Raw genomic sequence first — 15,474 nt, forward strand, 5'->3', positions numbered from 1 at the left:
AGTGGCCCAGGGTTCACCAGTTTGGATCCCAGGCATGGACCTACACACCGCTCATCAAGCCATGCTGTGGTAGCATTCCACATGGAAGAACTAGAATGAACTAAACTAGGACATACAACTATGTACTCAGGCTTTGGGGAGGGGCAGAAAAAAAAGAGGAAGACTGGTAAGAGATGTTAGCTCAGGGCCAATCTTCCTCACCAAAAAAAAAAAAAAAAGGAATCATGTATACGAAGTCAGTAATCTTTTCAGAAATAGCATGTTAATTCTTTAGTTATTCACATCCTTAGAAGCTGACTTCGTGGAGAAAGAAGAGACGGATGTGGGCAGAATATCCCCTCCCTTCCAGGGAAAAACACCATTAAGGAGGAGCAAGTATGGGTGGTGTGGACTGAAAGGGAGCTCCCTCTGTGGGAAGACTGAAACGGAGCAAGTGCAGAGAGTAGTCCAGGTGGTGGAATTACCTGATCGAATTCCTATGGACAAGAAGCCTAGCTCAAGGCCCGCTTAATAAAGCTGTACTCCTCAGGATACAAACTGATAAAAACCAGACACAGAAATTCAGATTTGATGCTAATCTATTGTTGGTTTAGAGGAGTAGTATTCGAAAAAAGCATTTTTCAAAGATAAATTTGGCCATTTGTGTTAGTCCAGGTCCTCCTAGATGGGCCTGAATGTGCAGGACTGTATGAGGGAAACGGCTCCCAGACACATATACCACATGAAGTATGATAGAGGGCATCAGAGAAGCAACTACATGCTTTGGCTTGGGAGTGACACCTGCCACCTCCACCTGCAGCCCCTGGACCAGAACAGGTAGCTGCACCTAACTACAACATGGTTGAGGCCTAATCCTCCCAGGAGCCCAGAAGCAGAGGGAACGCCAGATATGGGTGTGCACTAGAAGCACCTAACGTGGGGCCTGGCAGCAGAGAGGAGGTGGAGGGGAGCCAAAGCTTGGCCAGGTCAGGCCTGAGACGTACATTAGACACCCAAGTGGAGAGGTCAAGGAGGCAGCTGGATCTACGGGTCAAGAGTTCAGGGAAGAGAGGCTAGACCAACGTGCTCCAAATGTGCGAGGAACGTTAACCCAAGTAGTTAATGATCCCCCAATGTACTTCAGGAGCAGCTGGACCAGAAGACTCATCAATCCAATGCAGGGGGAGTTGCTCTTGATTTCAAAAAAAATCAAGAACCCACTTATCACCTCCACTGTGGTCTGAGCGGCCAGAAGAAACTCAGACACCGATCACTTTGATCTTGTAACTCCTAGAGCCTTTCTGGCTGCTCAGAACTGCAGTGGCCAACGTGACAGCCTCTAAACTTAGGTATCTGCAGAAACTTAAGTTAATTAAAAGTAAACAAAACTTAAAATTTGGTTTCTCAGTCACGCTAGCCACATTTCACATGTTCAAGAGCCACATGTGGCTGGCGGCTACTGGTGGACAGCAAAGGAGCTCTTCCACCACTGCAGAAGGTGCCAAGCCAGCACTGCTCTGAGCACCAGGGGCAGATGCCGTTCTGTGTAAGCAGCTCAGGGATTCTGCTGCTGCCTCAGAATTCATCCTACAGAGCTCTTATTTTGAAATGTTGACAACTAATCTACTTGGAAGAAAAAAATATATACTGTGAGGACCAAATAAATTCTACTGTAACAGGAATCCATCTGGCTTTCGGTACAGAAACTCTGAACTAGATTTTTCTATTCTGCTTCCTTCTGTAGCTCCTACTCTGAGAAGGGAGGGTAAACTGCTTAGGGACACCTCAAACTCTGCAATTTCCTTACTCAGCTACTTATCCCCAGTAGTACTATAAATATACTCAGCTGTTGAGAAGTAATTAATACCAAGCCTTTGAATTTCTGAGAGATCGTTAGTTCTCTTCATCTTGACCAATCAAGACCTTGCTGTGTCTTAGACATACACGGAGATGATAAAAATCTCCCCAGATGTATGAGCCTCCCCAAACACTTCTCCGTAATTCTGCATTTGGAGATCACTTCTCACTATTTGTTGTAAAACCCTGCCATGGACCTTCAGCTCTGCAACCCATTTCCTTGTAGACCAGGGGCTTTTAAAGACTCCCTGCATGTGCAGTGGTGGGAAAGGTCATGCTCAGATGGTAACTCTCCGGAGCCACTGGAGACGCTCAGCCAACACCCAGAACAGGTCTCGACAGTCTGAGTGATATGGAGACAGGAACTCCCTAAACAAGGGGTGATGAGTTGTTCCGATCTGTTTCAAAAAACTGTTCCCTACTTGAAACTTTAAAAGCTCATCAATTACTATGTTTTTTCCTTTCAGATTTATGAAAACATAAGAAGTAAAAGTTTTCTCTCATTGGCCCCATGCAGTTTGATCACCTGGTATTTTCTAATGCGCTGTTTTGTAACTGTGTCTCAATTTTGTGAGTCAGTGAGCATGTGCATTTCCATTTCTTCAACAAAACCACACTTGTCTAGGGCAGGACGCCCATTCCCAGTGGCCGCTGGTACTGTGCGCAGTGCTCTCCACAAAGCCCCTGTGTGACACCGCACTGACTAGTCCACTCACCAGGTCGTCTGATTAAAGCCGAGCAGTGTGAGCTGCTGGCTCTCCAAATCCTCCAGGACTGTTAATACCGGTACTCCAGGGAGGAAACTAGCTGTGACGCCACACCCTTAACTTAATAATGTTGCCCCAAACGAAGGAGTGGAAAAGAAACTAAAGAGGCAAATGAGCACTCTGAAGATGTGTCTTCTTTCCTCCTTTATCTATTTCCAGAGTTGACTATCCAATAGGAAACGAGATTAAAAACAGAAAGGAGACATCATACTTTCCCCCTCCTTCCCTCAGTGCTCTGCGTGTACTGCTTCGTAACTGTCCACTTGGGACGCGCTCCTAGTCCTTTATCAGACCACCATCGCAGATGATAAATCCTTCAGCACAGAGTGATTGAGCGCACGGGCTCAAGAATCGCTGTCTGGGATTGAAGCCTTGGCTCTGTCACATACTAGCTGCATGATCTTAACCCATTTACTAAACCTCTCTGTGCCCGAGCATCTTTATATGTAAATGGAAATAACAATAGCTACTCCATAGTTACTGTGAATCGTGGTAATCATTACAACAGTCCTCAGCCCACAGTAACTACTCAATAAATATCCAACCCTGAATGCCCAATGGAACCTCAATGAGTACTGAATGAGTGGCTTCATCTCATCTCTAATGCCCGGCCTAAAGGGACAGATAACACAGAGGGAACCATAGTCCCTTCCTGCTCCCTGCCTCTTGCCGGCACTGGTTCCTCTGACTAGAGAGGCTGGAAAACGGTTCCCTCCATGGCAGCCATGTGGCGTCTCCCCTGAACTTCCTGGGAGTCTCCCTATCCTCAGGCTCTCCCTTCCATCTCCTGTTTCTTGCGGTACCCACACCGTGGGCTGTCACGATGCTCTGACTGAGTCTGGGGAGGTAAGTTCAAGGCAGGGGGCAAGAAGGTCTAAACAGTCTGCTCTTTATCCAGCTTCACCAATTATAAAGTGGATACTCGGAGCCCTATCTAATTTCTGAGTTCACTTCTCAATTGCATCACAGGAGGCAGGGGAAGAGATGTTATTGATTGATCCCTTCACATTCTAACAGACACGAAACGAGTTGAATTCCCACTCTTTCCCCATTCCACCTAGCTGTGTTTAAGTTACTGTTTTTAGTTTGCACAGGTGGTAGCTAGAGTAGTAAGCAGGACACTCTCAGTTTGTTCATTCATTCATTCAACACATATTTATTTAGCACCAACTGTGTTAAGTGCTGAAGTTAATCGGAATGAAAAACGACAAGACACGGCCCCAGCTGTCTGTAAAAATCAAATTGCTTAGATATGGCTTCTTTCTTGCCCTCCTGCCAGTTCTTCTCATCTACCTACTCTGATCCTGCTCTCTGTGCCTCACTCAAGCACACTGGTGGCATCTAAACCCTGCTGTTGTTTCAAGCCTGTGTCATAGCAACTTAAAATAAGCTACAGTACAATGACATCAACACCACATAAAGTGCAGGCAGAAAGGAAGCAGGCGGCACCCCTGGTGCCTTCATGCACCTAGTGCTCACTGTGATGGGCGTTAATAAACCCAGTGTAGATCCACGTCCTTGATTCCCTGTGCTTGTCCCACCAGCGTGGGCTGGCAGGCACAGGTGCTTCTCCTGAAGGTGAAGGACACTTGGTCAGAGCTCACACTAGACATTGAAATGCTGGCTCTAATGAAGAGTGACTTAATAAGATCAAATTGCAAAGAAAAGACACCTGGCCAGAATGGTTCCTTTCAAATAAGTCTGGTATCAGCAGAAACTAAGACCCACAGGCTAAAGCTCAAAGGCTATACATTTGGCAGATGAGAGGAAAGGCATCTTGAAACACTTTCATGACTTGCATTTAGAGTGCAAGTTAATATTACTCCAGGGATTATGCTGCATATCCTCTTATTTGAAATGTTATCTAATACTTGAAAAGAGGAAATATATGCTGATCTGAGCCTCATTAACTTTGTAGGTCGGTTAGAGAAGACTGGGTTGCGTCTTTGAGAACTAAAGCCCCCAGTCTTGTGAGTATTTTTTCCAAGTGTGAGCTGAACATCACTTCCCTTAGGAATCATCACAGTTAGGAGTGGGGAAAACAAAATAAATGAGGGCCAGCCTGCCTTCCCTCGCTTTCTCACAAGGACTTGCGAGGTCGGCCACCACAGGGTTTACGTGACTTTTCTACTGTTATCTGCATGGGAAGCAATCCTTTGTATTAAACGCTCATTTCTAAAGTAAGACTATCTCATCTGCTCATTGAATCCTTTATAATAACAATTCCTCACCAGTGTGTCATGCTTCCCATTTTGTAAGGCACTTTAAAACCCTCTCCCCGCTAGAACCCACGATCTCCCTGGGACAAAACCCAGTGCAGCCCAGTGGCAGGTGGCGTTATGCTCTCGTGAGTCCCCAGAGATCCCTGGATACCACCTAGGACCAATTAGTGCTGGCCATCAGGTCTGGTCCTAAGGGGCCTCCATGCCTGCTATTTTTCTGCACCGTCGGCTGCTATGTGCAGATACACAGAACACTTCCTGATGGGGCACCTAAAGAACCAAATGCTTCCCACGCTGCGAGGACACACTGTAAAGGACTCTCGTAAATCTACCAGGACAGGAGTAAGGCTGAGAATGAGCAACCCAATGCTTATTCCTGGCACATGAGATACATCAACATCATGATGCATTACACTTCAATGTACTAAATTTTGTAAGGAAGGATTTTGGTGAAACGAACTGAGGCAGTTCACTTAGAATACCGCTTATTAACAGCTCCAAGAGCTATGGTTTGACTTCAGACTATGGGTGATATTTCACATGAGAAGATCCTCAATAAGCCTTTTCAAATACAAGCAATTATGAGGAACAGCTTCTGATTTGGCCCAGTCAATACTCGATCCTGGAACCACAATGAATCTATTAATTCAGGATTAGGAAGGGGAAAATACTTTCTATAGAACAATGCTGGACGTTTCATTTTTCTAGCTGCAAACGCCCATAAATCTTCCAGGGTTTACTTTATGTCCAATCCCAAATAACTTTTTCCCACAGACTTTTAAACAGTAAGTACTCCTGCCTGGCTAACAAGCCCTGTTTCCCTCCTTCTTTCCAAATTCCTTTCATGTTTCATCAGGCTTATTCTGATTTTTTTTAAACACTTAAAACTGACTAGTCATTAACTGTTTCTAAAAACTTTGTACAGTCCGAGTATCATCATGTTGTCATTGCCCAAATTACTCCATCTTATAGCTTATGTGTAGATCTTCACTTATAAAGTGTATGGAGTAAACCCAAAGGGAGAAGCGGAGCCTAAACGCGCACACATGCATGCGCACACACACTCCCTCACGGGGTAAAGAGCAGGGCTCTGAAGCCAGGCTTGCTGGGTTGAATCCTAACTTTGTCACTTACTGGCTCCGTAACCTTGAACAGGGACTCAGCCTCACTTTGCCTCAGTTTTCCCAACTGTGAAATGGGGGTATGAATAGTATCCATGTCATGGAGCTGTTCTGAGATTCAGATCAGTTAATTAATGCAAAGCACTTAGAGTGATGCCTGGCATAGAACATCAGTTACTCGTATACACAAACACACTCTCTGGCTCCTGTCATTCAAATGTCAATCCAAGTAACATTTTATTGACAAGAATCATGTTTTAATCTCTACTGTCCTTCAACAGTCAAATGATCACAAAACTACATATTGATGATCCTCATTCCCTTGGGAAAGAAAAATTTATTCAGTATATTTTATCACTGAAGTATTGAATTCTTGTTTTTGAAAATTAATGTATAGTAATAATTTGTTAACACTCAATTACTGCCTGAAAAATTGATTATTCATAACACTTCATTCCTGGATAAGCATGAGACAGACCAGAGTGACTTATGGCAATATCGGCCTCATTTGCCAATAGGAGATGGCTGTGAGACTTTTAAACTCTTTGCTCCTTTCTTTCCTAGGGCCAAGGCATTTTACCTCAAAGTCAGGAATACAGCTTGTACAACAGCTCTATGACAAACCACAGGCGTACTACATAGGCTTCAGCAAAAATGATGTCTGAATCCTATTAAAAACCTATGGTAACCACTCCCATCACTGTATGATATCTTCTACTTCCATTTTAAAATAAAAGCCAAGACATTTCAGTTGTAAAATAGTTTATAAAGTGAATGTACAGTATTTTCTAAAGCAATGGTTGCTTTCTTTTAAATTTCTACTTAAACCTGTGTGTATCCCCCTTACCAACAAGGCATTCTGCACAGGGTTTTCTGAAGCACATAAAACACTGAGGTGCTCCAGTGGAAATTCTAGGAAGGACCCTGTCACTATCAGTCTCAATTTTTGCTGAAAAGATAAAAAATGGGAAAAAATGATGGGAGTCCAGATTTTCAGTTTTAAGTACAGATGCAACATTAAAAACAAACGGGCCCTGCCTATCTTCACTAAAACTCATTTTCAGCGTCAAGTGAACCACAGAGACAAGTCTAGGCTCAGCACAACTGAGGCATCAGGAAGCCGGGCAGCCTAGCTTGCTGCTTTCTTATCATCCTGTGGTAAGCAAACAAGAGTCTGAGGAAGGGGATAGGGGGCGCAGAGAGCTGCTTAATCAGGCAGAGAGAACATTCATGTTTCACAGCCTTAAGTCTAGAACCAGCTGTAGTCTCTTTCTAAATTTAAGTTATACTTACCTCTAGAAAAATTATTGGCTTTCCTATATTACTTTCTCTCTATGGCAGGCTGTACAAAGAGACTATTACTTATTGAAATGAAGAAAAAAAATTCAAAATGAATAAAGGCGTTTTGAATCAAAATCCAAATATGAGTTTCACTAGAAATACAGAGCAGGAAAAATATTGCTCAGCAAATTTAAAAATATTTTATAGACAAAAATTCCCAAAAAAGTGGATGGAAGTTAGAGATCCCTTTACAGATGAAAAAACTGGGGCTTGTTAGCCAAATGACTCATGCTTGGTCTTATCTCAAAATCCACTCTCCCCTTTCCTTTAGTAATAGAACCCAGCTAACAGACTACATTTACCATCCTTCCTTGCTAACAGGTGACTATGTTCCAGCCAAAGCAAAGTAAGTAGAATTGAAATGCTGAGTGGGACTTTCAGAAAGTCTTTTTAAAGGGAAAGAATGCATTTTTCTTTACTTTTTCTTCCTTCCTGCAGCCTAAAAAGCTGATGCAATGGCTGGATCTTCAGCAGCTATCTGGCCAAGACGTAGAAGCTGGTGGCTGAGGGAGGATGGAGCAGAAAAGAGCTTCGGTCATACTGATATCCTGAGGCCACTATACCAGCCCTTGATGCTGGCCCCTGGCCGTCTTTTACATGAGAGAAAAATAAACTTCTCACTTAAGCCACCGTAATTTTGATTCTTCTGGGTAGATGCAGCTGAACCTACTCCTTTTCCAAATCCTAAGCCTATACGAATCACAACTGACTATCAGATCATACTTCTACCGGGGAATGAAACTTAACAAAATGGGACAGTAATTTAAAGTTCTAACTAACTGTAATAATCATGCAGTTTTCTCATACAAACTATGTAATAATATAACGATAACTTGCAAAATCTTTGACTGTAAACTGACAAATGTTCAATAAATATCAATGTTGAAGAAAGAAACAAAGTTCTAAAGATTTTCTACAATGAACTAGTGTCTCCTAAAGTAATGTAATTTTGGACAAGTTAGCAACAAGAGCAAACAATAAATTAATACTTAAAAAATTATGACCCTAAATTTTGTGCTGAATAAAGTTAAAGAAATATAATCCCTGTTTTCTAAAAACTATCACTTTTTGAAAGACAACATGGGATACACACAAAGTAACATACAAATCTATACATAACAATATAAACATTGCTTTGAAACACAACACCAAGTATTTTTATTGTATTAACATGTTTGTGAATGCATTTTTTCTTCTTTTTTGTTTGGTGAGGAAGACTGGCCCTGACCCAACATCTGTGCCTGTCTTCCTCCATTTTGTACATGGGATACTGGCACACCATGGCTTGATGAGCAGTGTGTAGGTCCATGCCTGGGATCCAAACCTGCAAACCCTGGGCCGCCAAAGCAGTGTGCCACTATGCCACTGGGCTGGCCCCTTTGTGAATGTGTTTTTTAGTAATAAAATTGCAGTTGTGAACAGATGACACTTGGTAAGATAGAACACAATGGGAGAAGGTACTAACATTGTGATTTTCTGTGGTTGAATCAGCATTAGTTTCTTACGCAACTCAGAGTTTTATGCTTTTCAGATTTTCTCAACACTGGCACAGGAAGGCATTTTACTTATCGAAACACTGGAGGAGACAGTCCATTTTATGTGGGAATAATGGCTTTTTAACAGTGCTTATTAGAAGACATTAGGAACCCTGCCTTGAAAGCCATTAGCAAATTTATCTAGATTTTATGCTACATCATAAAAGAACCAGCAACTGAAGACATCCTAAACTGCTTAGTATGCCAATTTGCCATTTAAGCTGTTTCCAGGAACCAGTAATGAGTGTCATAGATACTTAAGGATAAAAAGTTGAAGGACATTGGCAATTCAAAGTAGAGGATGCCGGAAACCCCATACTGCTAAAAAATTTAGACAAACTTGCATTTTACTTCGGAGTGAAATTTGTTTTCTATTTCCAAGGAAAGTATAATTTTAGTTTCTCAACCAGCCCTGGCAATAGAGGAGCCTGACTGATGGCTTTTTGTAACATCATCAAACTATTAATTCAAACTTGAAATCAATTCCCCCTCCTTCCCACCTAAAGCAAGGTGCCTTATATTATGTAATCATATAAGCTCACCTGGACGTCGAGTTAAAGGTTTAAAGCATTCTTTTTTTAATCAGTTACGGAATTAAATCTGGCCATCTGTCTCAGTCTCCTTTTTTGCCAGGAATGACAAAACAACAGAAACTCCAAATACATTAGGAAAAGAGCTATAAGTCTGTGCCTTATTACAACATGGAAATCAAGAGAAAGGTAAAGATAACTGTGCATTGTACTTGTTCTTTTATTCACATTCTTGTAATTTTAAATAAAGAACAGTAATGTTCATTAAAGAGCTCAATTATCAATTAGAGCCACCTGGAGCAGGGAAGATAATAAACGACAACTGTTGTTATAACATCCCCCTTGAAGGACTTTCATTTTATTCTCTTCTTAACATTTCTTCTGTTAAGCTTCTAAAATCCACAAAAGTCATAAAACTATGAGAGAGACAGCCTAATATTACCTAGTCCATTTCTCTTATTTCATAAAATATTGACCTTAAACGTCCCTGAGAGATTATGATTTAACTCTTGATTTTATGTGCCCTCCCATGCTCTGAAGGACGGACAGAATCAACTGCCTCTACTGACAGAGGACTGCTATTAGTAAACTCCTGTCATAAAAAACTCAAAAAGTGCAGTCCATGGATGACCATCAGCATCAGGACTGCTGAGGTGAGGCTTGCAAAAGGCAGATCCCTTGGCCCTGCCCAAGACCCAGAGAATTGGAATCTCTGCTGTGAGGCTCAGGAACCTGCATTTTATGACAAGCACGACTGCCTTAAAATCAAAATCCTTAAGCTGAAAATCTGTTCCTTCTTGTCCACTTCTCAGAGTAGCCAGGGACCCCTCAGTCTCTACACTGTGCCTCCTTCAACATCATGAAGCTGTCTTCCTGTCTCTCTACACTGTGCCTCCTTCAACATCATGAAGCTGTCTTCCTGTCTCTCTACACTGTGCCTCCTTCAACATCATAAAGCTGTCTTCCTGTCTCTACACTGGGAAGCTCACTGCAGTTCTTCAGCTTTCCTGCTTTGCTTTCTCTCACCCTTTTTGACACCAGTGTACTATTTCTTCCCAACTTTTCTCCAGCCTCTCAATGACAGGCAAACAGTGGATGCAAACCAACCGCAACGACCATCTGGAAGGACAGGTTCACGGAATCTACTTTACCCTGTGCTCCTGTATGGATCCCTGTTATGTGGTAACTCTTTAAAAACTGACATTTCTGGAAATGTTTTATTTCCTGTGATAAAGTCTCCTCACGTTTGTTTTATGCACTGTCTTTTGGGACTTTTTCCAACTCTTCTCATTGAAATTCCATCTCCAAATTAACTACCTAATGCTGAACATCACTTTTTCTCCCCACAAGTACAGCAGCCGTCCAAATTTGTGTCAAATACAAATGCTGTGAATGTGCTCACCCCGCCCCAAACTCAGAGCACTGCTGAAAACCCAGAGGACAGCCAGGTGAGGCCAAGAGCGAAGCTTCTCCTGGCAGCACTCACTCAGGTGCAGCCACAGGAAGCCTGTCAGACTCTGGCTCTGGGAAGGAACTGCTGTGGCCCCTCCACAGTGCGCATGCCAGCTCCCCAGGAGCACCTCCTACCCGTCCAGCCAGTGTAGGAACTGCTGTGGCCCCTCCACAGTGCGCATGCCAGCTCCCCAGGAGCACCTCCTACCCGTCCAGCCAGTGTAGGCAGTGCCATCCCGAGGATCCGCCGACTTCAGGCCTCTCTCCATTCGCTGAAGCAGCTCTCGAATCTCATTGTTCAAGCGCTGTGAGAACTCAGCAGTCAGCTGTGGGTGTTAAGGGGAAAACAAATGTCAAAAATTATGAGCCACTCAATTTCCTGGACCACAGGTTGTCAAAGATAGGAGGATACTTAGTACTTAGGCCATATTTTCCTGCCTGGGAGAAGTAGACAATTATTTTATTCTTAAACAACAAATTAATAAAACTTACAAGTAGTACTGTGCTTTCCTACTCAAGGCAGGAAATATTTTTGTTGTAACTTACATGTTTTACATAAAACTTTTAATTGAATACTAAAGACCACCAATGATAAACTGGCTTACAATGATTTCCAACTAATACGGATGATCTATTATTAAAACCAATATTTTTTATTACAATAAGTCATTTTATTGAATTAAGCACAAATCAGATGTTTGCTGTTTTCAAGCCATTGAATTTTTAGTATTCAAGCAGCAGCAATGTTAATTCCCTAAAGAAACACTCTAGTTGCTTTTGTTATTTAAAAAATGAGGATAAACATTTATAAAAATCCGTTTATACGAAAATGCATAAACATTTTTTAAAAACTGTAGAAGCAGCATAAGAAAAGCAAAACAAATGCACAGAGATCAGGAGCCTCCAGCAGAGCGGAAAGAGTGGACCTGGCATCAAGCGCCCAGGCCCAGCAGCGCCCGCAGAGCCGGCCTCACACACGCTGCAGGCGGCCAGCCTGGCTGCACCCTCACCCGCTAAGAGCCCAGCGGTCTTGCTCAACTCGTAGCTTCTTCATGTTCAGTGACTTCTGTACGTCAGGATAATAACACCTGCCCCACCAATTCCAAAAGGTTCTCTGAGGATCAAATGAGATGGTGTGTCTCAGGTCTTTCCCACTCAAGGATGTAAATATTGATGTTTTCACTATTTTAAGCAGTCCAAGGGTCAGTCACAAGTAACAACTCGGACATGGACTGCAAGCACACTAAGGCTGGGCTGTGGGTTAGTGACATCCATATGAAGGCCCCAGATGCCAGGCAAACTGTGAGGCCCACGCAATCATTACGCTATCTGTCCTAAGGCAACTGAAAAAACCTTTTGAAAGTTCTGTCTACACTGAATCATGAAGTGTCTTAAAAGGTCACTTTGACACATCCCTCAGTAATTTTAGGAATCTCCTGCGATTCCCAGGTTTGGATCTGACAAAGCAGCAAAGTTTCAAAACAATGTTGGGATCACTACAAGGATACAAACATTGTATTTCACCATTGAGGATTGTAAAAACAAACCTAACCACCACCTGTTAGCACTGCCACCTCATTTTTTAAGAGGGAATCTTTAGGGCCAGCCCTGTGGCCTAGAGATTAAGTTGGGTGTGCCTCGCTTTGGCAGCCTGGGTTAGGTTCCCAGGCATGGACCTACACCACTCATCAGTGGCCATGCTGAGGCAGCAAGCCATATACAAAATAGAGGAAGCCTGGCACAGATGTTAGCTCAGGGCGAATCTTCCTCAAGCAAAAAAATAAATATAAAGGGCATCTTAACAGTGAAAAAAGAAGGCAGTGTCAGAATCATTAACAATAATAAAAGATATTAAATTTTACTTCTGAAGATCATTTCTGACAAGGCAAATCAGACTCCCAGCCATCTCTGGATTATTTATTCTGAAGCACCTCTGTGCTCCTTTATTTCATAATGTGAAGAAGAAACACACTGGATGACGGACACACTCCCATTATTTAACAATTTCTGCCAAGAGGTTAAGATTTCAACAAGTCTTGAAAGGTCTATAAATCTCAATGAGATAGAAAAGTGCATCTCCGCGAGGACATATCACCCTCTGTTCATAGATCATGGATAATCTATCCTCTTGCCTGGCCTTCCTTTAAGAGACCAGGAATAACGAGAACACCTCAGCCTCAGGAAGAGAGGTTACTTTCTATGTGGCACATAACTGCATTTAAGAAAGGTGACTTGCCTGAGAATACTGATTGCTTGTGGTGGACTACAAAATTATTCAAACTCTAGCAATAATTTGACGAGTCTCTAAAAGCTCCTTTTCCTGACAGATGCCAGAAAACAAACCAGTTCCTTATTGAAATCTGTATTAAATTAAGGAGGCCAGCTCTCCAGGGTCTGATCCTTGGCGTTCAACATTCAACAATTTTAGAACTGGTGCACTACTTTCTTTCCGGAATCTGTCCAAAAACCATGTGTTAGGCAATAAATTACATTATTTTTGGGCCAGAGTTTAAATTTATGAATACCTTTTTTCTCCCTTAGAAAGGGAGTTAAATTTGTAAGAAGCATTTAATTTACAAACAGCCTAAACAGTGAGCCAAATTTTATTGAAGGCTTCTGCCCTCAGGATCCATCCTCAAGTGTTCTCCTTGCCAAGTGAGCATGAGGCGGCCTGTCCTCCTGCAAGACAAGACAAACTCTTCAGCTTCGGGATCTGCAGAGCTGGGCAGAACGCACGTCCAAACGGCCAACGGGAAGCCATGTGACCTCAAGGTAAGCATAAGCAGCTTCGTTCGGGCAGTTCAATTTCGGTCTTCAAAGGCTCAGACTGACTCACTGTCTGCGCTTTGCTAGCCTTCTAGGCCACGACTCTTCTCCACCTTTCAGCCCTGCCTCCCGCATCACCGACCCACGTTAATCCACCGTGACGCGCGCTCCAGGGAGAGAACGCGCGGCGCACCGAGGGAGCCGGGCAGACGCGAGATCGATCGCGCAGCCACTGCGCCCCACCTGAAAGGCTTTCTCATGAAGCGAAACGGCAAAATTAAAGAAAACACGTGTGGGCCCCTAAAGAGCTCACTTCCACCTCACTCATACTTAGGGTTTCTCAACCAAGAGTTCTTAAAAAGGCCTGCGCGTCCTCTCGACAGCTACGCCCCCCAGGCCCGCCGTCTCGCGGGCCTCCCCGGGCGGGGGCGGGGCTCGCGGGCAGCCGCGGGGCAGGAGGGCCGGGGGCGGGACGCGGCACACCCCGCGTGGGCGCCCCGCACACGCAGGCCGCCAGCCCCTCTGCTGCGCCGCCCGGCGCTCGCCGCCTGGAAGGCCCGCCCTCCGGCCGCCCGGCCTGCTGCACAGTTCAGCGCTCCGATGGCCGCGGCGTCAGGTCGTTAGGAACGGAAACTACAGGGCCCACAGTTAACATCCGCGAGCGGCAGCGCTCCTCGGCCTCGGCGCGTGCGAGCTCGCAGCGCACCGGCCACCCGCCTTCCTGCAGCCTGGACGGGCCCCGGGCGCCTCAGGCGCTCTTCACACCCCCGCGGCCCGGCCGACTCACCGCGCCCGCGGCGTCGCAGTAGCCCTCGGCCAGCGACCTGTTGTAGTCGGCGTAGGGGTTCGGCAAGGCCCTCTCCGCCATGGTGAGCTCGCGGGCCGGCGCCTACACGCGCCGGGAGGGAAGCTGTGCCGCACCGCGCCCGCGCCCGCACCCGTCGCCGCCCCTGGCACCGCCGGCCTCTCCCTGGCAGCCCTGGACAGCGGCCGCGCCACACTTCCCCGCCCACTTCCTGCCGGCAGGACCAATCAGAACCTTCGATGCTGCCGAGGCCCGCCCCCTCGTCGCTGGCCGTTTGTTAAAGAGACAGGAGTGTGATTTCTGAAGGATAATTTAATTCCCGGGTAGCTGGAGTGGGGATGTATTTTAGAATAACGTGCAAATATGCCCAATATTTCCTTTCTTCTCTTTTAAATTTTAAAAATATGGTTAATAAAACAGACTCAAGTCCAGATGATTCATAAGAATTAGAAATTTCTTAACTAGAGAAGAAAAAATACTGCTTGAGATCTGAACATACTCATATTCCAACTGCTAAGACTGAGTAAAATTGGGGAGGATAATGCGTCTCCAGAGACTTTCCAATATTTTTTTTCATTTCTTAATAAACAGAAAACAAAACACCACCATAAGCAGCAAAGAAGAAGAGGGAGATAAGGTAGCCTTTGGAGATAACTTACGATAATTTAAACCTCAAAGGCACTCAAGAGGTTATATGAGTGCCCAAGGGACAAGACAAATGGCAACTGATAAAATCAGGGAGAACACATGAAAATGCAAGTTAAAGCTCTTAAGAACTTTAATCTGCTCCTTAGCCTACGTTGGACTATAATACTGTATACCCAAGCCCTTTAAAAAAATAAGGTTCAAAAGAGCAGGGCATCCACAACATTCCGTTTGGATGTTTGTCTCCGTTATCTGAAATTTGTTCCTTTCATTTAAACTTAGACCCCACCGGGTACACATTTGCCCCATTCTGTTGCTCAGAGAATTTCTGCGTCTGTTAAAAAGTCAGAGTCATTCCCTCTCGTCTGTCTTTCCTTCCCTCTCGTTTGGGTGAAGGACCCTCGCCCCAAAGCTCCGGGTGTTGCAGCTCAGGCCTCACTCCACCCGACCTTGG

General features: G+C 44.3%; 1 protein-coding gene across 4 annotated transcripts in view; it reads right to left on the reverse strand.

Moving 5' to 3' along the window:
- LANCL1 (LanC like glutathione S-transferase 1) overlaps positions 1-14,654 on the reverse strand; it is a 44,610-nt gene extending 29,956 nt beyond the window's left edge. Inside the window, exons 1-3 of one of the 4 annotated variants that reach the window (XM_070270444.1) lie at positions 13,330-13,577; positions 11,815-11,918; positions 11,013-11,130 (exon numbers count right to left, since the gene is read on the reverse strand). In XM_070270444.1, the coding sequence (XP_070126545.1) occupies positions 11,013-11,073 (61 nt within the window). In that variant the 5' untranslated portion in view covers positions 11,074-11,130; positions 11,815-11,918; positions 13,330-13,577. Of the gene's footprint in view, positions 1-10,939; positions 11,131-11,814; positions 11,919-13,329; positions 13,578-14,357 lie in introns of those variants that run through there. The other 3 variants (XM_001488581.5, XM_023642256.2, XM_070270443.1) reach the window with 3 other exon arrangements.
- Positions 14,655-15,474: the final 820 nt, after the last annotated feature.

Source organism: Equus caballus, chromosome 6 (genome assembly GCF_041296265.1).
Source record: "Equus caballus isolate H_3958 breed thoroughbred chromosome 6, TB-T2T, whole genome shotgun sequence".
NCBI classification, from domain to species: domain Eukaryota; kingdom Metazoa; phylum Chordata; class Mammalia; order Perissodactyla; family Equidae; genus Equus; species Equus caballus.